This window comes from Chenopodium album, chromosome 17 (assembly GCF_948465745.1).
Source record: "Chenopodium album chromosome 17, dcCheAlbu1.1, whole genome shotgun sequence".
Classification (NCBI taxonomy): Eukaryota; Viridiplantae; Streptophyta; class Magnoliopsida; order Caryophyllales; family Amaranthaceae; genus Chenopodium; species Chenopodium album.
Window position 1 is genome coordinate 766,345 of NC_137850.1, and position 25,347 is coordinate 791,691.

Genomic DNA, 25,347 nt, shown 5'->3' on the forward strand with positions numbered 1-25,347 from the left:
AGCATAAGTGTGGACTAAAGTTTGACAATAAAAAGCTTAATTATAATGAGGATTGGCGGGGTCATATGATAACATAATATCCCTACTTTATAAAAAGTAGAAAATTACTCTTATAAATAGTACACATACCATTTTACCCTTCAAAATGTTTGTTTACCTTCTTACCCCTATTTATTATTTCTTATAAATTTTCGTGCACTTTTTTTCATGGTAAAAAATTGTCCTCACACGTCAACTTTTCCCCGGTATATAAAAAATTAAAATTGTTTGAGCTTTCTCTCTCTTTACCGTTTCAGCATTTCTATTCACCATCTTCATTGTTGAGCATTTTTTTAAACCTTTCTCACTCTTCTCCAGATCATCTTAGTTCATAATCACAATTGAAAAAGAAATCCAATGAAGAAAATGAAGTTAGCGCTCTGGAGATAGAGGGTTTTGGCCACCAAATTACTCCAAGCTCTATATAGTACTCACGTTAGAGGTTAAAGTCTTCCATTATTATTGCTCATCTTATTAGTTTATTTGATTATTAGCTAAATAATTTCCCAAATGATCATATCTTTATTAAATTATTATGCTTCTGTAAGTTTTACTACTACTACTATTAGAAAGTGAAATGACCTTAAATTAAAGGCATCATATTTAAGTTAAAGGTTAATTTGTTTGGACTAAAATGTGTAATATTCATTGCCTTATTAGAGTGAACATGCATGATATTTCAAGAGTAGTTATATGTAATTATTGATTTATCTTGTATGCTATGGATTTCATTTGACATGTATGGCTGCATTTTCACTTATTTCATCTGCTAAAGCCCTTGACTTATGTCCTTGTATTAGATTCAAATAATAGAAGTATTTTTACAGTTCTGGGTTTATGTTTTGCAGATTCCCTACCCGAGGCCTACCGAGTAAAAGAGAAGCTGAGTGCCCAAGAATAGGTGTACAGTCAACCGTCCTTATGGAGGTGTTCTAGCTAGCACTGAAATATGTGAAAGGTTTGTTGACATGGCTGAATTTGAAAGATCCATCAATCAATTAGAAATTAAATGGGCAATAGAATAATAAAGTTTACTATTTCTCATAATTAATGGGGGTTATGGTATAATTATATGACAACATTAGTCATTGGATAACGAAAAGATTGTTGTTTTATGTGGGCGTTTTATTTTGTGAAGGCCAAATTAATGACTTACACTTAATTGTGTTTATTGTGCCGGAGTAGATGTACTACGGATAAAGGAAATCAAAAGGGAAAGAAAGCAAGAAGGGATTTTAGGGGATTGTCAAGGGTGGACAAAGCCATTACAAGTGGAGCTGCATAGTGCATAGAGCTTACGAGTATTTATCAAGGGTTAAAAGGACAAAGAGGTTTCAAGTGGGGCTACCTGAAGCTTTAGTTGCAAATCTCATATTATACGTCTACGTCATTTGTAATACTAGGCTTAACCTAGGCATACGGGATATGTAACAGTTATCACCTTTGACCTCTTTCATTACTATCATTAGAAACAATTTAATGGCTTTACATGTTGTTATTATACAGCAAGCCCTCAATGTTATAGTCATTGTACTACACCATCTCATTGAAGCTTTACAATAAACCTTTTATTGTTATTATATGTTATAACATTGATGCATTCCATATTTCCACTAAAGGTCTGTTCACATTTACTTAATTTCAATTCAGTTCAGTTCAGTTCAGCTCCAATCAGTTCAGTTCAGTTCAGTTCAGTTCAGTTCAGTTCAGCTCCAATCAATTCAGTTCAGTTCATTTCAGTTCAGCTCCTAATTTCCTTCTCTCATAAAATATTCATTTCAGCTTAGTTCAGTTCAGTTCAGTTCAGCTCCAATCAGTTCAATTCAGTTCAGTTCAGCTCAATTCAGTAAATGTGAACAGGCCCTAAATCACATTGTCCTTCATCACAACACGTACTCCTTCACACATGATAATGTTTTACCTAACTATTTTCCCCAATAGCCGAATGTCGTGAAAGAGTTTAATCACAAGTTCACAACCCAATACAAATATCAAGCAAGGGCGCATTGGCTGCCCTATTAATTAGTAAAATAAGTAATGATATGGATTAGAAAATATCTTAGTATTTGTTTATTCCTAAATTATCTACTTAATGATTGATTGATTAAGTTAACCAAATATTAAAAAGGATCATCTACCAAATTATCCAAACCGCCGCGATACTTCCTCATTTCTAGAGAGAGAAAGTTTGAGAGAGAAAGTTTGAGAATCATTTGAGCAAGCAGTCTACTCACATAGATAGAGAGAGTCAAAAAGATAGAGAGAGAAACAAGAATTTTGATGAATTTGAAGTTCAATTGTTCTTGCTGTTGAATTTTATATGGTGATTTTGGGTCCTAAATTCCTGAATTTGACCAATTGCAGATTAAGAAGAATGAATGACTCAAGGGAAGTTTGATTCTTCAAGGTAATACCCAGATTATAATTTTTTAATACCCTAATTAAAAAATTGTATTTTTGTTCTAGGGATTGATTTAGCTTGAAGCAATTGTTTGAATTTGTGCCTCATTAACTATTTTTTTCTGCAATTGAATGCATATATTAATTGAAATGCTTCTATTTAATTTCTGTGTTAATGGGTGTGTAATTTCAATTCGAATTATAGGTTAGAGATGATGAGTAGCAATGATTATATACCACTGTTGCTTAATCTTAATAAATCCCCGATTAGTCGGAGTCGAGTAGGCTCTAGATTACCGGGTACGCGCCGTAGTTGTATATTGTGGGTCACTCTCATCATGTTGATGTTGAAATATTGAATTAATGAAGGATGAAAGATGCCAGTGATTGCCCCTCTTCTTTTGGCAACTTGGAGGCCCTTTAATTATTATAAATTTAGGTAGGTGCAAAGAACCCCAGAAAAAAGTCCTAATTATGTAAATTAATTGTCTTTTACTTCACACAAGGTGAGTGAAATTGAGGTTGGAGGTGTAAATGAGCAAATGCAAGTAGGGTATTGCTGGGACCAACTTAGCTGACCCCATCTCATCTTCTGCAATTTAGATAAAATCCATCTACATCATTCATCATTTCCATTATTTGCCTACTTCCTTGTAATTTCCTAATTTTGAAATAAATTTTTGATTTTTTCTTTTTTCTTTATACCTACAAATCGGTATATAATTTATATGGGAGTGAATTTTTATTTTATTATTAATGTTTTTCATTTTTTTGAGGTGGGGGTTTTTTGCTTTCTAGATGCTTTCCTAAATTGGTTATATTGTTAGGGCTGGCAAAATATCTAACAATTTATTGCTATCTTTGTATGAACTTTTCCTGCCAACTGTTGTAATAATCTTTGTGTTTATTTTCTATCTTTGATGTTGGAAGTTTTGATTCAATTTTATTTGGGTTTTAATGGAATTTCATACTGTCAGATGCTTGGTTTAATTCTTTAGAGTTTTCATTAGCATTATATGTGTGCACAAGGGGAATTTAAAAGGGAAGATGTAAGAATAAGAAAGGTGTCGGTTGGGTTGTCATGTTATGATACCTATTTCGTCGTTTCGATATTTCGAAACAGTAATTGCTATAATTTAGAAAGCTGAACTAGAAAAGGAGATTAAAGTTGGGGATTATGTGTCTTTTAACTTAAAGGTAGAGAAAAGATAAAAGCTTGCCTCACTTTTATTGTTTGAATTTTGTTCACCTTCAATCCTGAACTAAAGTTACCAAACATAAAAAATTTACTGAAAGAAAGGGATAGAAACCATCAAAATCACAGTAGGAGTGAAAGACTAGTAAGTTTGTTGTGGGCCTGTGGCTGTAAGTTCTGTCTTTGTCAAGTAGGAATTGGTGGTTGTATACAGAAATGGTAATTTGAGTGATATTTTTATTTTTATGAATCTATCAACCACCAATTAGGCTATTAGCTTCTCTGTTTTGTATGATTTGTTTCTCTACAGGCAGCAATCCATTTCCCTAATTGTGTGTAGCCTAAAACTCTTTTTTCTTTCTTTTTTTTTTTTTTTTTTTTTTTTTTTTTTTTTTTTTTTTTTTTCATTCAAGCTCTTTTTTATTTGGCTGAGCTTGATGCCATCTATTTCTTAATATCCACCTGTCAAATCTTGCATATATGATTTCATGAGTGTTACTCTTAAGATATTTTTTTGAGGTGTAACTGAATATTGTTTTTGCTTTCAATAAATAGGTCCACATTTCACATGACTCCAATTGTTGAGTTATAGTTCAGTCACCTTTCATTCCACCCCCTCTTTGTTCGGGATTTCATGAATCTGATTGGAGGTAGCCGCTAGTCACCGCATCACCGGTCAGCTCTGATTTTTTTTTTTGAGTCTGCACCTTTCTTGTTTATGAATCTTGTCTGAAACACCTGTATCTCACTGCCCTATATCCTAGTTAGTTATTAACACAGCCGAAGTAAGTTATATTATCTTTATTTCCTAGTACTGGATCCTGTGCTTTTGAAGCCCACATTGGTCTGGCTGTTGCTTCAATTGCCTAAACCTATTCAACTGTACTGGCTGAATGTTTGAGAGTAGATTCAAACAAGATTAGATGACTGTAGACGAAAAGGGCGATAGCAGTTTTTGGAGTAGAGAGCAGGATAAGGCATTTGAGAATGCAATTGCCACTCATTCTGAGGATTTGGAAGATAATTGGGAAAAGATAGCCGCAGATGTGCCTGGGAAGACCTTAGAAGAGGTCAAGAATCACTATGAGCTTCTATTTGAGGATGTAAAGGAGATCGAGGCTGGTCGTGTTCCGTTGCCTTCGTATAGTTCTTCTTCAGAGGGATCTTCAGGTCTTGCTGCTGAAGAAGGAAATGGTGGGAAAAAGGGTCAGTTAGCTAATGCAGGTAGTGAACCCAATCAAGGCAGCAAGGCATCAAAGGCGGATCAGGAACGCCGGAAGGGGATTGCTTGGACAGAGGATGAACACAGGCAAGTTTGCTATCTGATTTTGGTTTTGTATTTAGGTTTCTGTGTTCCTCTACCTGCCTGGCATAAGCAGCTGCTTGCCTGCTGCTATTTTTTTTTTTTCCTGATAATTGGTTTACTTCGGCAAATTGTTGTCACCTTTTCATTAGATGTTTTCATATTTAATTTTACTCTTGTGATTAGTGATGAGGCAAAAGAGAAAACACTGTAACATTCATTTCTCTTCCCCCTTCTCCTCCTTGAGAAAATGCCAAGTAGAGAGATAAGAAATGAAATTGGTGCTGCTTCTTGCTTATATTAGAGTCTTTTGTTTTGCAAAAATAAGACATGGCAGGTTTTTTTTCCATAATATATAAAACTGGCAGCTTCTCACCCATCTTTTCCGTGTCCAACACTCCAACTGAAAGATGCTTATTCATTTAGTCTGTATATAGGTTGGCAGACCTCTATTTACTTATAAGTCAGGCTTCATTCACAATGAAAAAGTTAATATAGCATAAGTCTATATATTGGTGCAGAATGTTATTTTATGTACGATTTCCATTTCTTTCATCAACTGGGAGCTGTATGATGCCCTGATGAGTGGGCAATGCACAAATTTGCACCAATTTGAGGAAGCTACAGTAAAGATAGTCATAGTAGGTTTGCCTAGCTGTCCCCTTTTTCTTGGGATTTTTTTTTCTTCTTTTTTTGATGGAAGAGAGGGGGGGGGGGGGGGGGTGATGGAAGCATGTCAAGGGAAAAGTCTAAGTTTGTATCATAAAGTAGTTGCTCTTCAAATGAGAATTCAAATCTATAGTAAGTGGCTCATGACTTTTAGCCTGTTGCTGTCACCTGCTATCAATAAATAATTGAATTATTGTTTTAGACATATATCAATAATGCTTTTAAAACTGTGTCATACTGTGCTAGCCAATTAGGTTGTTTATTCTACGAATTTTCCAAACTTCATGTAGTGCAATATGTAGTCGTACTAATTTACTTTTTGTCTGCTCAAGAATTGGTTGGTGAGAGGAGGTAAAAGAAAAACAATTATTGAGGGGTAGATAATAGGAAGTATTAAAGAAGATGGACAGGGTTAACTTAGTGGACATAGTTCAATATTGGATTATATTGCAGTGAATAGCAGTGCATATTAATGAAAAAATTTGGAACTTTGTGATTTAGTTATGGTTCAGTTGGGTTTGCAATTTGCTTTTACTTAATGATGAAAGTGTTAAGTAACAGGAATGAATAAGTTTATGTTGAGTAATGCATTAAACACATAGATAGAATTGACGATTAAGTTAATTATAATCTATGTATATATTAAAATGGAAAGGAAATATATGCTGATTGTGATTAGGGAGTATCTAAAGGCTGTTGGTGCTAAAGAACAATGGCCAGAGACCGATGATGGAGAGGATCTGTGGCAGTTTTGAAATTAGAAAAAGGAAGGAGGTCTAAATACGCTCGAGTGAGATAGCTAGATGCATTTTTTACCTTGCCCCTGTAAATGGACTGAGATTACTCATGCTAATAACAATAAAACAGAGAGAAAAGATTGGTTCTTTGATTAAACTAGATAATTTTGTTTTGATAAATTGATTTATTAAGAAGAAATAATAAAGATGGAAGCTTGAAAGATAGGTTAATAGCTTGAGGCTATCATTCTCTAACCGTGACTTGAGGCCATAACTCTCCAGGTTTCCCAATACAAATTTTTGCATATCTTCCTTCTACTACTCTCTACCTATTTATATCACTTAGCTAAGCAAGTACACTCTCAAAACAGCTTGAGGCTATCACTCTTTAACCATGGCTTGAGGCCATAACTCTCTAGGTTTCACAATAAAATTTTGACTATCTTCCTTCTACTACTCTCTACCTATTTATACTACTTAGCTAAGTTTATAAATTTTTGTCTTTATCCCTAAAAGCCAACTTGGCAGCTAATAAGCCAACACAACAACTACAGCAGCTTCAAGGTAGTGCTTCCTCTTGTGGTGGTGTGTTAGCCTACCCCTTTTTTCTACCTCTTGCTGCAACTGTGAAAGATAGGTGGTGTATTGGCCTGATTCTTACAGCCCCCAACAGCTAAACCACCTGCATAATATGAAGAGATTTTGTTATTATGCTTGAGCATCCAGAAAAAGGATATTTAGCAAGGATGTTACTGGTGATTCCTCTAATAATTACAAATTTACAATGAAGAGGAAAGATGTCAAGGAACAAGGTGTTTGTCAAAATAGGGCGATAAAAACTAAATAGGGTAAGAAACTAGAGTTAACATAAATCTATGCTGTCTATCATATGAAGCATTTATTTTCAATAGGATGCTAGGGATCACACATCTTGGCCAATATCGGTAGGGATTTAGTAATTATGAAGTCCTAATTTCATGTGGATAACTGTTATTCATTTCTGATTTCTGTTGGGACCATTATTTTAACTCGTGAAATATGAATATGGGCCATATGGCTCAGTCATCAAGTGTAAGACAGTAATATAGTTTGGTTGTACATTGTGTCAGCTGTCTCTACTCCCTTCTACATTTGGCTGATCTTGTGAGTTAGTGATGCCTTTTTTTATGACAAGAGCCAAGCCTTTTAGTACATGGCTTATTTTCTTCAACATTTACATCAGTTGTGAGAAGACTTGAGAGTTGAGATTGTCTTGTAAATGCTCCTTGATGTCTCCTGCTCTTCAGTTGCTTGATTTGCTTGAGAAGATGGTAGGGAGCAGAAGCTTACTATTCAAAAAGCTTTCTTCTGAAGCAGTGTTTCAATTGCACCAGAAATTTCTTTTAAGATCATGCTTTGTACTAAGTGGATGGTCACACCAACTTTATGGATCTTGGGGACAACTGTTTAGTTCGTGCTTACATATTATAAGACAAACCTGTTTCCACGAGGGTTTTGTTTGTGACCATATGACAAACTCTGATGTTCTAGCGTTCTTATGTGCTGTCAAGTAGTAGGTAGGTCAACAAAAGATCCTCTTTGTAGTTGTATAGAGAAGGCTGTGAATGTCTTCCCCTTCTCTAACTCCATCTGGAGCTAATTAAGGCACTGGGAAAATGAAGAGGCAGAATCGCACCATATTTTATATGCAGTAATTAATAGCAAAATTTTATATGTGGTACAGGGAGCATTTAAATTGCTTGCACGACAGAGTTAGTCATTATGTTCCCTCTAGTTTTAATAACTAAGATTCCTATCGTGAGATCGTATTTATCATGGTGCATTGCTGTTTACGTCTTTTCCAGCTAGTGTTATTAGAGATTGGGGTGTCACCATATGGCTACAAAGAGGATGTACTTTAATTCTAATAAAGTTGTTTTGCTTCCTTATTTGAGCATTGTTAGCTGTGGTGTGACTATGGATATTACTGTGTTGTGCCTTCGTGCCTGTGGGCTGACCAGGAATGGCCTGTGGTGTGGCATGGTGGCCTCAGGCCATGCTGTTTGTGCCATCAAGTACAAAGGGTTGGTCCATAGCACAGCATGACCCCACATACCTTTTGTGCTGTGCCTATACTTAATTTTTGTGCTTTATCATACTTTGCTGTTGTGGCATGATGGGAGTTCACTTCCCAAAATTGTGGCCTAGGCATGATCCAGAACACAAAGTGTCATGCTGGGTTAGACCATTCCTTTCTCGTGGTGTGTTCAGACTGCGGCAGCCCAGTGAGAACTTTAATTTTGTCATGTAAATGACATGTCCAGTTCGGACCATTTGTTTCAGAATGATTGCAAGTTCTAGTGTCATGTCTCTTTTGAAAGTCTCTCTATTGTGTGTGTTTGATTGCGAGTTCTAGTATTATGTCTTTTTTAAATGTAATCTTAGAGCCACCAATACTTTGTTTCTTGTCTTTGCTGTCATATCCTGGAAAACCAGGGACATTGTTGAAAAGGAGACTCCATGCATATGGGGAGTTCATTGCGTTGGCCATACTTATTGGCTTGCTCATCGTATATGGTAAATACGACTATGTTGTTATGTTTACATAATAGATAAAGGTGTGTAGAACTGTAGATTGGCCTCAAGTATTTCAATTGGAACCTCTATTTACTTAAATCACTGTTTTTGAGAATTCTTTGGTGAAAATTGACATGATTGTGGTAAAAGGTAAAGAAGAACTGTGATTATTGATCAAAGCATCAATCGCATGTATTAGGGTTCAATGTCACGAGATGGCTTTATAAAGAGTCAAAATTATTTCGGGCTTCAAGTATGTTGTTGCCTTACTGTAGAAGTGGTGGTTGATTTACAACCACCTCGTCATTGATACGACAGGAGCTGCCATGAGATTCAGGAAAGACCTGTCTGAGTTCCTGCTTCAGATTACCTTCATAAAATGAGTTTGATTGGAATTTCTTTGATTGTTACAGTTGATTTTCTAACTTAAAAAGTTTTAGTATTTTCATTTCATAGCTGTTTCGTTGCCTGTCTTAAGCAGTTGTAACACCTGTAAGTAAAATACTCATGGTGCATGGTTGAAGTATAGGGATCAAGTTCGATGATTATTTTGTACACAAGAACCCCTCTACTTTTTTGTTCATTTAGATCACATTGCACAGTGTATGTCAGTTTGCTGTTTGTTGTTCATTTTACTTTTATTCTAGAAACTGCTGTAACTTTGTAAATTAATAATAAAAATAAAAAATTGCATACTTTTTAGCGCTGTGCAATTGAGCAATGAAAGTGGAAACTCAAAAACAGTGTTGTTTATGCCTTCAAAGTGTTCAAGGGACTTACCCATGTGGTTGTATATTGTAACACTCCAATGATTCCGTTCCATTGTTAGAAGGACTTAGGTGGGGATTGAAGAGTCCTAGGATATCGTATAATTACAGGCAACTTCAGTATATTCTGAAGTTGCTTCTATTTTGTTCGCGTTAGTTACATTGTTGCCTTTGTTGGGTGTTTGGCTATGTTTCTGTTATGAACCTTTTTTGTGTTTCTGGTGGTTACTACTCTATATGAGGCAGTGTACTATCTATTTAGGAATTTAAAAAAATAAAAAATAAAAAATATTAACTGATCTGGCCATCTGGGGAGATTTAATTGGGGTAACACAGTGGTATTTAACTTATTTAGCTGCTAAAAAACTAAGTTGAAGGAAGAACTTTTACATTATATGTATTATCTATATATCCAATTTATAATTTATTTTATATATATATTTTGTGACAAAATCCAATTTATAATTTGATATAAAGAAGAATAGTGCTTGAGCACAAAGCATGTTTATGCTTATATTTTTCTGTTCAGCTATCATTATACTTTGTATGCGGGTCTCTTATTTTACATTGCTTACCTGTTGCATGTTATATACTTGGTGTGGTTTTCATTTTGGTGTGCATCTTTTGTGAACAGGCTATTTCTTCTTGGCCTGGAAAAATATGGAAAAGGTGATTGGCGGAGTATATCTCGGAACTTTGTGGTAACAAGAACACCAACACAAGTGGCAAGCCATGCTCAAAAGTATTTCATTAGGTTGAACTCTATGAATAAAGATAGGAGAAGATCGAGCATTCATGATATCACCAATGTGAACTCTGGGGATGTTTCAGCATCCCAGGGGCCAATTACTGGTCAGGCAAATGCACCTGCATCTGGGACTGCGCCTGGAAAAACTGAAAAACAGGTTGCTCAGCCCCCTGCTGCTCCTTCAGGAGTGGGTATGTATGGCACTCCAACTATTGGACAACCAATTGGTGGGCCATTGGTTTCTGCTGTTGGGACTCCGGTAAATCTTCCACCTCCTCACATGGCTTATGGTGTGCGGGTACCAGTGCCTGGGTCAGTGGTCCCTGGAGCCCCTATGGGCATGGCTCCTTTGACGTATCCGATGCCGCACACCTCTGCTCATAGGTAAGATAATTGATGATCAACTATATTAGATGTACAAATGGAAAGGAAAGAAAAGTTTGCTTTCCCCCATGTTTGGGTGGGTAATGGGTTTTTATTTTCTAAAATGAGTTAGAATATGGTTGCCTTGCCTGGGAATACCAGTTGTACTGAGGAACCTTGGTCACTCAAAATTATCATTCTTATACAAACCTAAAATAATTCATAGGGAGGTGAAACTATGCAGTCTTCTTTAGTTTAATTTGTATAGGCAGCTGTGGTAGGATATTGCTGCTCTTAGGGGGAACGACATTATCGTTCCCTAGTTTATTACAAAGATTGTCGTGCTATAATTTAGCGGCTAATTAGTGCAAGTAGTGTAGGAGCTTCTCTTAGCCAATGTTCATCAGTGGATTGTTTTTTTAATAAATCCTTTGAGCTGTTTTCATTTAAGACCTCTTTTATTTGTAATTGGACTTTTTGCAAGCAGTTCTTGTGCTGTGTTTTTACATCACCCGATAACTGCAGAAGAAATGGCTACATGTTGCTATGATAAATTTCTTATTTTTTATGTTTTCTTCAGTCTATTTCTCGTTTTGGGATAAGATATGCTATTGTTTGCGTTATCTGGTTGTTATTAATGTTTTTTAAGAGAACCATCAAGAACAAATGACATTGACGGAATATGATCACTCTTGTTTATTGTGTATGATGATCCAGCACTGACGTGCTGCACCTTTGTTTGTCATATTGCACTGACATGCGCCTTTATTGTGTATATAATTGCACACATGTAGTCAATTAATATGGCTTGTTATTGTCTTGCTGATCTGGACATGCGCCTTATCTAAAAATTCGCATGATATTTTACATCAGGCAGTATGTAATCTTGCACTATATGAGGAAGGAAGAATAACGGAATTACGATGGTTTTTTATTTTTTATTTTTTTTTGACGGAATTATGATGTTAGAAAGGCATGCGACAAAATTAAATGGAAGTTGGGTATTCGTCAAAATTGTAGCTGAGAAGACCATCCATATATCTTGGCCAATAATAATTCTTAGATTAATAACTTCGGTTTTCCACAATTTATTTGAATTTCAATCTAAGGTCCAGTCTAATCTGGTCTAGTCTGATCAATTGTTTTCTATCTATAATCAGATTATGAATAGTTGACGTCCAAGTATTGACATGGCCGTGTTTAACTCTATGATTCTATCGTTTATAAATAATCACTTCAGTCTAACATTATGTAGCTGCAATCTACTGATTAAGATAGAAGATTTTTTTGACTAGTGAATTTAGTTAGTCATACTCGGTAAAAAGCTATAAATAGTTTTCTTCGGATACTTTGAGGTGGTCAAGCATACCACTTTCTCATACCATTTGTAGACCTCAATTTAGAACTTCTCATATCTCAACGCTCATCTTTATACTGGGTCATTCTGCTTGTAAGGAGCATATTTTTGCTTGTTTCGGTTTTGTCGGTCACCTAGTTTAACCAACACATAGTATAAATCTGTCAATAAACGATTCCATGCCTGTATTTGGATTCTTTACTCTTGGGCATAAAAAATGCAAATGCTATGTCGATAATGAAGGGAAATTAGCTTGTTATTGTAGGATACAAAGACAGTTTGCATCTGTGTTGATACTCTGCCGACGTCTGTTGAGCTGAAGTTAATTTTACTTCAGTAATCAGTGCTAATTGTTACAGATAGAAATGTTTCGCCCAAGCTTGTTAATTCTTAGCTACTGATTGAAATGTAGTGCTTAATTGGAATGAGAAACATAATTAAGGAGTAATGTAAAAAAGCAAATTGCGTGCCATCAAAAACTCGAGGGGAAAAACTTCTTTCCATCTCAGAGAAGCTGATGAGTTAACAGTTACAGAGCTAGCCATTCACTACTGTCTACACCTAGCTACATCAGAATCCTAGTTAATTCGGAATATAACTAGTCTGTAGTATTTCTATAAATGTAGCTTTGTGAGACTGCTTGTTGTAAGCATTTCAATGTTTTGTTGTAGTTAACGAATCCCATGAACCAGAACTCAAATTCATCCGCTGTCACTACTTGTAGATACTTTTGCGAAGGCTTTTTCATGTCTTCACTTGGATCCCATTTTCCGATCTTCATTAATGGTATTACTATCTGCATATACATAAATATTTCCACATTAATTAAGTTATTCAATTCAACATACATCAGTATCAGTACTCAAAAAGTTGAGAGTTAAGTGTTGTTAGTTGCATATTGCAGTACCTTGTAGTGGAACCTAAGAGGTTCTCCTGTGGGGGAGGAAACTTTCGCGATTGGCCTGTCACTGCAGAAGGCGAGTTTCTCTGTGGAGATGAAGAGGCGACCTGCTATGGGACCTGCTGTGGTGTACAAACTGCAACGAGAAGCCCTCAACAACCGCTCCCCTTCTCGAAGGCTAAAGATTCTTCTAAACAATTTATCAATCCCTCCTACTAAGCTCAGTTTTCCTTTCACTGCATAGTTGGAATTAAATTGTCAGCAAAAATTAATTCTGATCCATACATTATAAAACAGTAATGAAAAATTAAAGCGTGATTTGAACATTAGTGTACATAAAGGTAACATGTATACACGTACCAAGCTTATTCATCGTGGTAAAAACTGATTCCACTTTACGCTGTTTTGTAGTGATCAATGATTTATCTACTTGGCCTGTAGAAGGTCCAGGCAATAGTTTGACGGTAGATGTTTTTCTTGATTGATCATAGCTTATTTTTGACAACCCATTTCGAAGGAGATGATCTCCTAGCATACTCTTCATATGCCTTGTCTTAAACGCCTCAGAAGCATTCATTTTACCTTAATTAGTACACTAGTCGATCTCGATATATCAATTTAAGTAATTTTTTAAGACTATAGAGAAGATTGTTTAAGGTGATGGAGAGCAAATAGTGTGTATTTTGGTAGTTGATGGTGGGAAGGGAGTTTGTGAAGGTAAGATTGAATCTATATATACAGGTCCATTGGAATATTTTTTGAATAAAATTTAGTGGGAATAAATCATTAATGACTCAGCAAAAGTAAATATGACCACAAATGATTCCTTGCTAAGTAAGTTGCTGATCCAATTCAACTCTCATGCATTTTTATTTGATTTGCTTTTCATAAAGTGATGACGAATTAATATGTAATCACTTCTATAATTAGAGTAAAAATAAAGCCATCTTTAATTTATGAACCCAACTTCTAACACTATTGAAGCCAAGGAAGTTTATTTAATGTAATCTTATGGCTTAAAGTATTGAAGTCTAAAGAATATTCTCCTCCAATTAACTCCATCCTTATTATTATGACACCCTCGTTCAAAATTATCTATCATATTGTCGTATAAAACTTCTTGTAATTCACCCCTTATTTTTTAATCGGTTAGTATTGATAATATAAAACAATAATCTGTATATATGACTATTATATTGAACGGAGAGATACAAGTCTAGTTTACATGCATGTAGTCATACATAACCACAAAGTTACATTATTACATTAGGAAAGGTTTTAGTGTTTTACCCATATTTTATACAAGTATTTCGCAGTTGGATCATACTAGACACATCTCATGGCTGACCTATGTAAGAATGACTATAAGAAAATAAGTAAAGATAGATGATAAAGTTAAAAAAAAAAAGTTAAAAAAAAGCTATCAATCTAGGTATAAGCATGATGTTAAATCAACATTATTACAATTCTAATTAATTAAACCATAATCATCTTTTTGATGGACCAACTTATATAAGGTGATGTTTATACTAATTTAGTACTTCTTTTCTGCAAGAAAAACATCTTCACATGCATGCCTACGGCCCTAAGCATGCATACACGTAGGCCACAAAAATCGATCAGCTGATCGGATCAGTGTTTTTATAAAAAAGTGGATAAGCTAACTTAAACCGCTAATCAAGGAGGTGGGTGTGGCATTGCATCACAAAGTTGTTCTGCCACCACAAAAAGCTCTATTGCTGATAGATTTATCATACTCAATTAACTGCTTCAACAGCTTTTAGCCTTTTACAAACTGTTATTACAAAACAGGGAAAATATAACAGAGGAAATCAAGTGTTGCCTGATTGACTAGCTCATTGTACAAGGGATCAAACATGATGACATGGCGACATGAGGGACGCCTTCTTGAATGTGAAATCTTGCCTGAGATCATGTCTTAGCTTCATGATTTTTGTCGTGAAGAAGGTAATTAAATTACTCGTTTAAGTTATCATTTAATATGAAGTAATTTATATATGAGCAATTTGTATGATCTATACATATGTTATATGTTGATATTAGTGTGCATGTGTTGCACGAGACTTTGTTAAAATAAGACATAAACCGATTGTTCAATGGCGTGAAAATAAACCTACAATATCGAGTTACAATACTGTAGAGTAACATACATATCTACATACAAAATTGAGTTACAATCGTACGTAGACATTAAAGTACCATACATACCTGCCCTAAAAATAAATTAAAAAAAAAAAAAAAAAAAACATACATGCCTACAATATTGAGTTATAATCCTAGAAAATAACATGATTTTTTGGTACATTATTTCAAATATTATATATGGACTGAATGCTAATCATCATTTAGGATTCGGTGCTTAATGCTAAACTAAAGGTTATGGCTCCATAAAATTAAAGCAACAACTGCTTAGCACTGAAGAATTAGTACAACCACCCAAGCCAACTAATTAAATTCTTTGCATAATCATCAAAAAAGATGTATGCTTCATTCAAAAATCAGCCAATCACACAACAAAATCCAACTAAAATTTGCAAGTAATTAATTCCAACAACTCAATATTAGGTGGGGAATTTGTTTGATTGGACAATAATTTATATTTTGGACGTATATTTCCTCCAACCACAAATTTACATGAGAATATATTCATGCATGTACGATGTATCACTTTTATAATAGTAATAATGTCTAATTTTTAAGAAAATTAAAGAAGATTTGCTAATATTCATGAAACTATTCATGCATATTCTTTGAAGGTACATAGGTTACGACTTACGATCATCAACTCCATATCTTAGAAAGCATGGTAGGATATCTTCTTTTTCTTTTTATATTAATCTTTTTGCATTATATAGTTTGTTACTTTTATGTATAATTTTGCAATAAATTCTCAAATGTTATTATTGGTTGTAGTTCAAATATAATGAATGATTTCCTTAACAATAGGAAGACAAAATTTGATTTGGTTTGACCAACTAAACTGATTGTTTGTATAATGATAGCTTTAATACTTTTGAGCTGCCATCCCTCCTGGCATAAATTGAATCATCTTTCTGTTATATTGTGTATTACTTTATAAATACTTTGTATTTCATTAATTTCATATGACTTGTGCAATATAAATCAAGAGCCCGCTAAAAAAATATATATAATACTTTGTTTAATTGTATTAATTTCATACAATACTTTGTTTAATTGTATGAATTCTCCGAATTTGTTATATTTTGCTTAATTAAGAATGTCCGTAAAACTTACTACTATACATCACACTTACTACAAAGGGAGGATTGATATATATAATATCTCCAAAATCACAACATATTAATCATGTTAGACACATCTTGTGGCAGACATATATGAGTTCGGATTCTTACGTGCTACACATAAGAACCTGTAACAAATAACAATCATTGAATTTATTGAAGTAAATGGGGTAGAAAAGGTTATGACTTTAGGTAAGCAATTTGATAAATTAGCAAACAAGAAATCTTATACAACCACTAGCTAAATCTTGAATTAGCTACATACTTATTTTTGATGGACAGTCTTATTAAGGCAATGTTTAATATTATTGTACTAATTGTTTCTGCATGGTAAAAAAAACATCATCACATGCAAGCATGAATATTTGATCAATCATAAGTTTACAACAAAAGAGACTAGACATCAGAAAGTTGCATTGCCAACACAAAAGCTTCAGTGTTGATGCTCAAAAAATATTAAAGATTTACTCACTTTTACCCAACTAACATCCCTTAACTGCCTCAACCGCTTTTGATTTTTTTTTTTTTTTTTTTTTTTTTTTTTTTTTTTTTTGAAATTAAATTTTATGCCAATAGGTATAGTAAAACCAAACAAAGCTTTTCTTGATTGATTATTTGTAAACAGAACAAACAAGGCATCTTTTTTTTTTAAAAAAAAAAAGAAATATTTTTCCAATTTCCATCTTTATTTGAGTTGGGCTAATCGCCTAATTACAATTAGAAAATTACTTTTCCCCGTCCCATTATATATGAGTTAGACAATCGATCACCAGACGCCTAATAATCTTTTGGTTGTACTATGTGGTATTTTCAAAAGTATTATGATCTATTTTGATTCATTAAGGATGAACCCCTTTCAATTCGTGTTACTTTAAAATTTTGAGAGATTCTATGATAGTACAAATGAAATCAAATAGTTCAACGATTTTTTTTTTATTTTTTTATTTTTTTTTTATTTTTCAAAACAGTCATGTCAAATCTTTATATTAAATTTATATTAATTTTTAGTTTTCAAATATTTAATTTTTATATATTTCTTTTGTAATAATAACTTATTAGGATATTTTAGTCACAATATTGCATTAAAAGTTGTGCAACAAAACAAAATAGTTAATTTAAAGAAAATAGAGGGAGTAACCCTATATTTATTTTGGATTAGTTGTTAACTTGTTAGATCCTTAATACATGTATTAAACTTGTATTAGTTGATAATTTGAAGATCCAAGGACGATGTGAAATGTCTTAAAATTACAAGATTTACCAACCAACCTCATTCCTCCTTTTATATGCATGTATACATTAATACATATATACCACCTCATGAGTCATGACATAAATGGTTTCCTCCACTACTTACTAGATAACATTTCTTGTTCTGTATTCAATTAAAATAGTATTGTAACTAAGGCTGAATATCAAAGTAGTAAGATAGAATATGAATGCTCGAAAGAGTTTTAGTGATGATTATTGTTTATGTACAATTATGAAGAGTTTGCTTCAAGATATTGTACTGTTTTTCGAAATCAAACATCAAAACCAACAATAATAATGTACAGCGAATATGATCAAGAAAAGAAAATGCAACCTAATTAAATTCTTATTATAACGTGAACCAAACAAGACCTAATTATGTAGTAACACCAATACGAAGAGAGAACAAGGGAAAAGAGGGAATACTCTATATGTCATTGTATGTAGTGATTTATATCCGAATGTTAAACAAACTTTTGGGTGTTATGATTTATGAAGCTAAATTAAGAAAACTTTGTTGCATACGAGCATCCTTAAATTTGAAAAAAACTTTTTATCTTAACTATTTAAATCTTCCTGATATGAAAAAAGCACTTTTTCAACTTCCAAAAGTATGTTTTATGACTCAAAAGTTAATACGCATTGCAACGATATGATGCTGATTCAAGCATGAAATGGTGGCCATATATGTTTTACTAATTCAATTCTATGGTGGCAAAACTTGCCATGCATGAGTCACACTCACACCTCAATCCTGCAAGTTCACACATCAGCAAGAAAGTGAAATTTAACTGAAATTAAACGTGTCTAACTAATTCAGGTTTGGATATGCGTCGACTTTTTAATTAAATTGGGATAGGAAATAAAACATGTTCCAAACTTTAACTTGTCGAGTGGTTCTTCTTCGGGTAAACAGTTTTAAAAAATGTTTAAAGATATACAATTCGATATCAAAGAAAATGTCATATAAATTTCATACTATATATTAACGTCGTCACATTAACGAGTGCACCTAGCTAGCGCTAGATTATTCCGGCCTCTAGTAATTAATTAGATCAATTAAAGTAGTACGAAGTATGTAAACAATCGAAGAACCTCTTTCAAAATAATGGACAATAATGATGTTGATCAATAATTCAATGTAGTAATTTAAATTAAAACAATATACAGTATTGTTAATTATCTCGACGTACCTCTAACCCTTCTCTAACAGAATTTAATTAATTGCTAATACAAAATTCTTTGGTTTTAATAAGGTAGGTTTTGATAGATTTGTACTGATAGTTTGGCCTTTCAGATTCTTCAAAAGCTTCTTTGCTTACACGAGCATACGTGGATGGTTTGTGCATCATCATCACCTTACTCATATATATTACTAATTATGGTTATACTAGATTAATTATGTAACCAAAAGAAAGATTATAGGTAAAACTTAAATAAACGAATTGAGGCCAATTTTTCTAAAGTTGAGTTTGGATCTATTTGTTTCCTCTTTACAAAAAGGAACAAAACATCAGAACATGGTATCAACTACCAACTTCTTGAATAAGAAAAATAAATCATAAAATTTTGGATGCTTGTCTAAAAGTTTCAAGATTATTCTATATCCAACTTGCTCCATTCTTACAACTAGTATATATATACATATTCTCGTCTTCATTCACCATCATAAGCATCCTAAGTCCTCATTCGATTTCAAACTCGAAAAGAGCTTACTGATAGCAAAAAAAATTATTTAACAAGGTCTAAATTTTTACAAGAAATGGAAGGAGCAGATGCATTCAGATCCTTAAAGTGTATGCTAGGGGATCATGTCCTTAGAATTGAGTCGTCGATAAATGATCAAAACAAACGTGTGAAGTTGTTACCAGCACCATCTAGCCGTATTGCAGATGGGTGTAACTCAAAAAATATGATGCAGAGTAAAAAAGAATCAGTTATCAGCACAATGAACAAGCTCGGTATGTTAAAAACAGAATAATATGTGCAATTTTAATAATCAAACTCTTTATGATTTCTAGGACTAAATTTTTGTATATACTGATTTGTTTTAACAGCAAAAGGGAAGCTGAGTTTAGGAGCAAAGATTCTGCAAGTAGGCGGGGTTGAAAAAGTATTCAGACGAATATTTACTGTCAGTGAAGGAGAAAAGCTTCTGAAGGCTTCTCAGTGCCGTTTGTTCACCACAGCCGGAGCTCTTACAGGCCGCCTTTTTATCTCCACGGAAAATCTGGCTTTCTGCAGCGACAAAGCCATTGCCAAGTATTCTTCTCCTTCAGGAGAAACTTGTAGATATCATTACAAGGTATATCAATTTTACTAACTAATTTAATCATATAGTACTGTCAATCAATCTGTAAAATATTGCAGACTGTTCTGTTTTAATGTTTAAACTGATGAAGTGTATTATTGATCTAAATGCAGGTTGTCATCCCTCTAAGAAATATCAAGCAAGCCAACCAAAGTGAAAATGTAAAGAAGCCATCGAAAAAGTACCTACAAGTTGTGACCAATGATGAGTATGAGTTCTGGTTCGCGGGATTCCTGAATTACAAGAAAACTTTCAAAAGCCTACAACAAGCAATTTCTGGGACTCTATGAGCAGTAATTACATGATTCATAATTGAATGAAAGTTAGACATGGATTAATTAGTAGGAAAATCATTTAATTTTCTACAATGATCAATCAGGCTAGCTTTCTGTAGATAAATATATGTATACATGAGTAGCTTTGTAAATGCTGTTTAGGATTACTGAAACATTTTATCTTCAGTAAATGAACCTGTCCATGCAGCAGTATTAAGTAGACAAAAATTGTATAACTCAATTTTCAGAAACAGGATGGTTTAAATCCATCTCTAATTTGATGAATAATGTTACCGAAAAAAAAAATTATGACTCGTGATTTGATATGGTTATCTTTAGGCCTCACAAGATGTAGTAGACAGCACATATCTGAGCCCTGAATTGATTTTCATATTGTACTACACTATTACAACTCGATAAAAATAAAAAATATTATATATAGCAGAGTACTGAATAATTTTAAGATGAATATTTTCCTATAAATAACTCATGCCCAGTCAAAATCAAGGAATTCAGTTGTATGAAAATGAGAGATGGAAAATAAGATATACTTTTTCTCAAATTATATACAAAGAAAGACTCGTGGAATTCAATTGATTTATTTGTTCTTGTTTAACATGCTTACTTGCAAATGGAAAAACTTACATATTTAGAGGAAAATCAACACAAGTTTCTATATGCTTATGTACCCTCTACAATATGTAGAATGAATAGACTAAATCTGGTAAAAGAAGGGAGAAAATACAAAGGATGTTTTTATGGAACAATGTGAATTTCTACCTAGAATTACGACTGCGCCAAAAAAGTACAGCATATTGTCTACATAGAAGAGCTTACAACATGGTGTACCTTAAGGTTGCATAACAGCTACTGTCAGGTTTGTTGCCTTAATTTTTTGTTTTTTGGCTCCTTGGTTGCTTAACAAATACAGTTGGGTTTGTTGCCTTAGGACGTCTACATGTATGGAACACGGTCACATAATAAAGATGGTTAGTAGTTACTTAGGTTGACCAAATAGATATGGACCAGTAGTTGATCATACAACTAACCCATCACCAAGTGGACGCGCAGGACAGAACAACAGTTTTAAGTACTTGCTGAAGTATTTGGATATGCCAAGTGTTAATAGTCATACATGGGGTAACCTTTACCCCCAAACTCATACTCTTACTTAGTGCTATACTGTAATATATGCTTCTTCCTTGGTTAGTACATATATACAACATTTTGACTTCTGAACTATTCACATACAAAATTTAACTTTAATTTTGACTAAATAAATAAAACATAAATGTTATTATATAAGATGTCATGACATTTGATTCAACATATATATTCAGTGTATCAACGTTTGATTATTCATTCTTGAAATTTTTTTAGAGATGTTGATGATCAAAGTTCGACATTAATTCATAAGCATGAAAGTCAAATCGTTACATGTATTTAGAAATGGAGTAAATAGTCGATGTCTAATCTTGAAGCTAATTTTATTTTATGTAATTATGAATCTTAATTGATAGTGAAAGAATCAATGGATGTCCAATTCCAGATATTTTATAAATTATATATCAACCTCTTCCTGATATTTTTCCTGTCAACAGACTTTCAGATGACCAGAAGCTGATTCAGCAAACTTTTTGTTGCATGTGAGTATCCTAAATGTTTGGGGAAGCTTTAATTTTTAACCTTTCCAAAGAAAATCTACCTGAATCCAACCTAAGGAATATCCTTCATTAGGAAATTAAAGGAAAAAGTAAACTATCCTTGCCCAAAGTATATGATTTCTGACTCAAAAGTTGTTATAGACTGCAATGTTGCTGATTCATATATGACATTGCTATTGTCCATGATTTTTTTTAATCTTTCCCACGACGGAAATCCTTGTGTCACACTCACACCTCTATCCTGCAAGCTTACACTTCAGTAGAATCAACCAAAAACAGAACAACAACATAGACGCGACCAAAAGAATATCAATACAATGGAATTAATGAGTGGAAATGCTGATCGATGTATAAATCAACATCAGTTACTAGCAAACTATCAAATCTGTCAGCCAAGTCAGTTTTAAGTTGGCTAAACTCAGATTTGTACAGGTCAATTGTTAGGTCTTTTTTTAAAAAATCAGCTTTATAACAGGCTGCAGGCCTTGTAAAAAATCTGTTCAGCACCATATATTTTTGTACTCCACAAGTTTTGTTTTGTACAAGAATCTGACCCTTAAGATATTAATTTGGCATATTAAGTAAAAGCGACATAAAGTTTTATTCATATAAAAACCTCTGCCTACAATACAGTCACAATTAAGATATGTATAGTCACAAATCTTGATGTGTTTTGAAACGATCTTTTGATTGTTTATCAAGAAGATAAACTCGGAAACTAACCTTCACAGCGAGAAATTCCCTGCTTACCTATTTATGTATACAAACATGTTACATTAAATTATTTGAAGTCCACCAACACCACTTGCTAATTTTTATCAACTGTCTCCACCTGTTACTATAACAAAACAAAACAGATTTAAACCTAAAGAAAAAAAAAAAAGGGAGACAAATTCTTTTCTAAAGTAGATTTTGCCTCTTTATAAAAAGCAATCATACACAGTGGTATCAACTTCTTGAATAAGAATTCATACTTGCTGATCCTTGGATGACTCATTCCTTGTAAAAGTTTCAAGATCCTTTCACCAACTTGCATTGCTTCACTTCTTTGCTATATTATATATATCCATGGTTGTAACGCGCTTCATTCCCTCCACTAATCATCACATAAAACTTGCTACACCCATTCTCAAGTTTCAATCCATAGAGACTCAAACATAGAAACAAACAAGGTAAAAAAATGGATGTTGCTAATGCATTTCAGTCCGCGAAATGTACACTTGAGGATCATGTCCTCAGACATCAGCACAAGCCAATGAAACTATTGACTGCACCCTCTAGCCATAATGTAGACGGGTTTGACTCTAAAATTATGAAGAAGGGTAAAAAGGAATCAGTAATCAGTGCAATGAACAAGCTTGGTATGTCACGATATATGTATACTAGTGTATCATGTCATCTCAGTTTATTTCTGTAAATTTTAAGGAGGATTCTGTTTTACTGAAGACTAATTAAATTTTTTGTGTTAATTGATTTTGTTCCACAGCAAAAGAGAAGCTGAGTTTAGGAGGAAAGATTCTAAGTGTAGGCGGAGTGGAAAAAGTATTCAGACGAATGTTTAACCTGAATGAAGGCGAACAGCTTCTGAAGGCTTCTCAATGCTCTTTGTTCACCACAGCAGGACAGCTTACAGGCTGCCTATTTGTCTCCACAGATAAGATAGCTTTTTGCAGCAACAAAGCCATTGCAAAGTACTCTTCTCCTTCAGGGGAAACTTTAAGATACAATTACAAGGTAAATTAAATTGAATGCCTTTAAACATACCATAGATACAGTACTACTGTCAGTAAAATTATTTATCAGCTGCTTTTTTTGTTACTTAGATTGTACTGTTATATTATTTTAGCTAAAGTGCATTGATCTGTATAATGCAGGTTGTGATCCCTTTAAGTAAGATCAAGAAAGCCAACCAAATTGAGGACATGAAAAAGCCATCAAAAAAGTACCTACAAGTAGTAACTGATGATAAATTCGAGTTCTGGTTCATGGGATTCCTAAATTACAAAAAGACATTCAGAATCTTGCAGCAGGCACTCTCTTGTGAGCCTTTGTTACACAAGATGAACTGAATGTTGAACTCTAGAAAAACAGGAAAATGAATTGTTTTCCTAAAGCAATTAGGCCTTCTATATAGAGGTAGATACACATGATAATACAAGTAGATAGCTCTGACCTGTAAATACATTGGTTGGGACTTGGGACTATATTCGGCGATGAAGGGAAGGTATGCAGGGAATGTACAAGCTTTCCAGTCAGACAAATGTGAACATGAATGTACGCGCTTCTAATGGCATTGCAGTGGCCGCAGTAGAGGCAACTTCACCTGTGTATATGATTGGGTATTTAAATGACACAGGCCAAAAAAATGTGATAGTCTTATTCTCTTTAGTGAAAATGATTGGGTAACTAAGCTAGTAGTACTAATTATTCAACTTAGCTCACAACTCTTGATAGAATTTTAAACATTAAATGATCAATCTAGATTATTATATGAACAATACTCCCTTTGTCGCTATCTAAATGTTGTTCCTACTTTGACTTTTATGAGACAATAATCACCATTAAAATAGGTACAATATTTAATTTATTTAGAGAGGGAATAATAAGTACCATATGTTGATCATACATCAAATAAGTGACTAGTATCTCTTGACGCATGTGACGAACCTATAACTATATACTAAAAGAGAATTCAGAAATGACTCATGTCAAATTCTATTTAAAACTTTCTACCCTAGATTTGTTTTCCTTTAATAATTTTTCTCTTCTCTTTTTATTTTTGTTAGACATAGTAATTAATATCTATAACAATTTTATACATGGAAAGGTTTTCAATATATTTTAGGCAAAATTGACCTCAACATCACAAGGTTTTCAACATGACTTTTAATTAATAGCCAAGTGACAAGGCATAATCAAATTTTATCCTAATTAAGATTTTAAGTGGACATATAAGGCCATAATAACTTTGTAAATGTACATAGCAAAGACCGAAGGCATAGTCAAATTTTGTCTAGTATTATAGAGATAAACGGAGAATATATTTTATGTTCATTGTCATAGTCTAAATAATATCTATTTATCACTCAATTTATAATCAAATAAATATGTGCATTATATTTGGGTGCTATACAAATATCAACAAAATCTCGTTCGTAAAATATTGTCAAGTCAAGATGCATGTATTTTGGACAATGAAATAATGACAAAATATAAGATTTCTTCGCTTCCAATTAAGTTGAGTTGAATTTTAAGTGGCAATAGTTGGTGTTAAGTTCAACAAAATTAAATTGCACGTTTCGACAATTCCATGTGTCATCTTGTCAGCAACCAGTCATCATGTTTTTGTTCTTTTTTGGAGGGACCAGTCATCTTCTATAATGCTTATTCAATGAATTATTTAAAATAAAAATCCGGAGTATAATCAAAAGAAAGAAAAAGAAAAAGTAGTCAAACATACTATAGTAGTCATAAGCTACGAACTTGGCAGGTTAGCGCTACATATTGGTTTGTGTTGGTGGCTGGAC

At 33.5% G+C, this 25,347-nt stretch overlaps 4 protein-coding genes and 1 long non-coding RNA gene across 5 annotated transcripts; 4 read left to right on the forward strand and 1 right to left on the reverse strand.

Moving 5' to 3' along the window:
- Window positions 1-303: 303 nt before the first annotated feature.
- Window positions 304-1,583, forward strand: LOC145587296 (uncharacterized). Its single transcript, XR_014101244.1, has 3 exons — window positions 304-481; window positions 888-997; window positions 1,225-1,583. It is a non-coding gene; the product is annotated as an uncharacterized LOC145587296 (long non-coding RNA).
- Window positions 1,584-2,231: 648 nt separating this feature from the next.
- Window positions 2,232-11,345, forward strand: LOC145589315 (transcription factor SRM1-like). The gene is made up of 3 exons (XM_081645837.1): window positions 2,232-2,446; window positions 4,190-4,943; window positions 10,301-11,345. The coding sequence occupies exons 2-3, from the start codon at window positions 4,558-4,560 to the stop codon at window positions 10,800-10,802; spliced, it is 888 nt and encodes a 295-aa protein (XP_081501963.1). The 5' UTR covers window positions 2,232-2,446; window positions 4,190-4,557; the 3' UTR covers window positions 10,803-11,345.
- Window positions 11,346-12,584: 1,239 nt separating this feature from the next.
- Window positions 12,585-13,726, reverse strand: LOC145587297 (GEM-like protein 4). The gene is made up of 3 exons (XM_081644029.1): window positions 13,396-13,726; window positions 13,042-13,271; window positions 12,585-12,930 (listed from the first exon to the last, which is right to left on the reverse strand). Exons 1-3 carry the CDS (start codon window positions 13,610-13,612, stop codon window positions 12,733-12,735), a joined length of 645 nt encoding a protein of 214 aa, XP_081500155.1. The 5' UTR covers window positions 13,613-13,726; the 3' UTR covers window positions 12,585-12,732.
- A 5,533-nt stretch (window positions 13,727-19,259) lies between these two features.
- On the forward strand, window positions 19,260-20,377 carry LOC145587298 (GEM-like protein 4). Its single transcript, XM_081644030.1, has 3 exons — window positions 19,260-19,531; window positions 19,628-19,875; window positions 19,995-20,377. The coding sequence occupies exons 1-3, from the start codon at window positions 19,333-19,335 to the stop codon at window positions 20,169-20,171; spliced, it is 624 nt and encodes a 207-aa protein (XP_081500156.1). The 5' UTR covers window positions 19,260-19,332; the 3' UTR covers window positions 20,172-20,377.
- Window positions 20,378-23,061: 2,684 nt separating this feature from the next.
- Window positions 23,062-24,319, forward strand: LOC145587300 (GEM-like protein 4). Its single transcript, XM_081644031.1, has 3 exons — window positions 23,062-23,181; window positions 23,307-23,554; window positions 23,695-24,319. Exons 1-3 carry the CDS (start codon window positions 23,076-23,078, stop codon window positions 23,887-23,889), a joined length of 549 nt encoding a protein of 182 aa, XP_081500157.1. The 5' UTR covers window positions 23,062-23,075; the 3' UTR covers window positions 23,890-24,319.
- The last annotated feature ends 1,028 nt before the right edge of the window (window positions 24,320-25,347 follow it).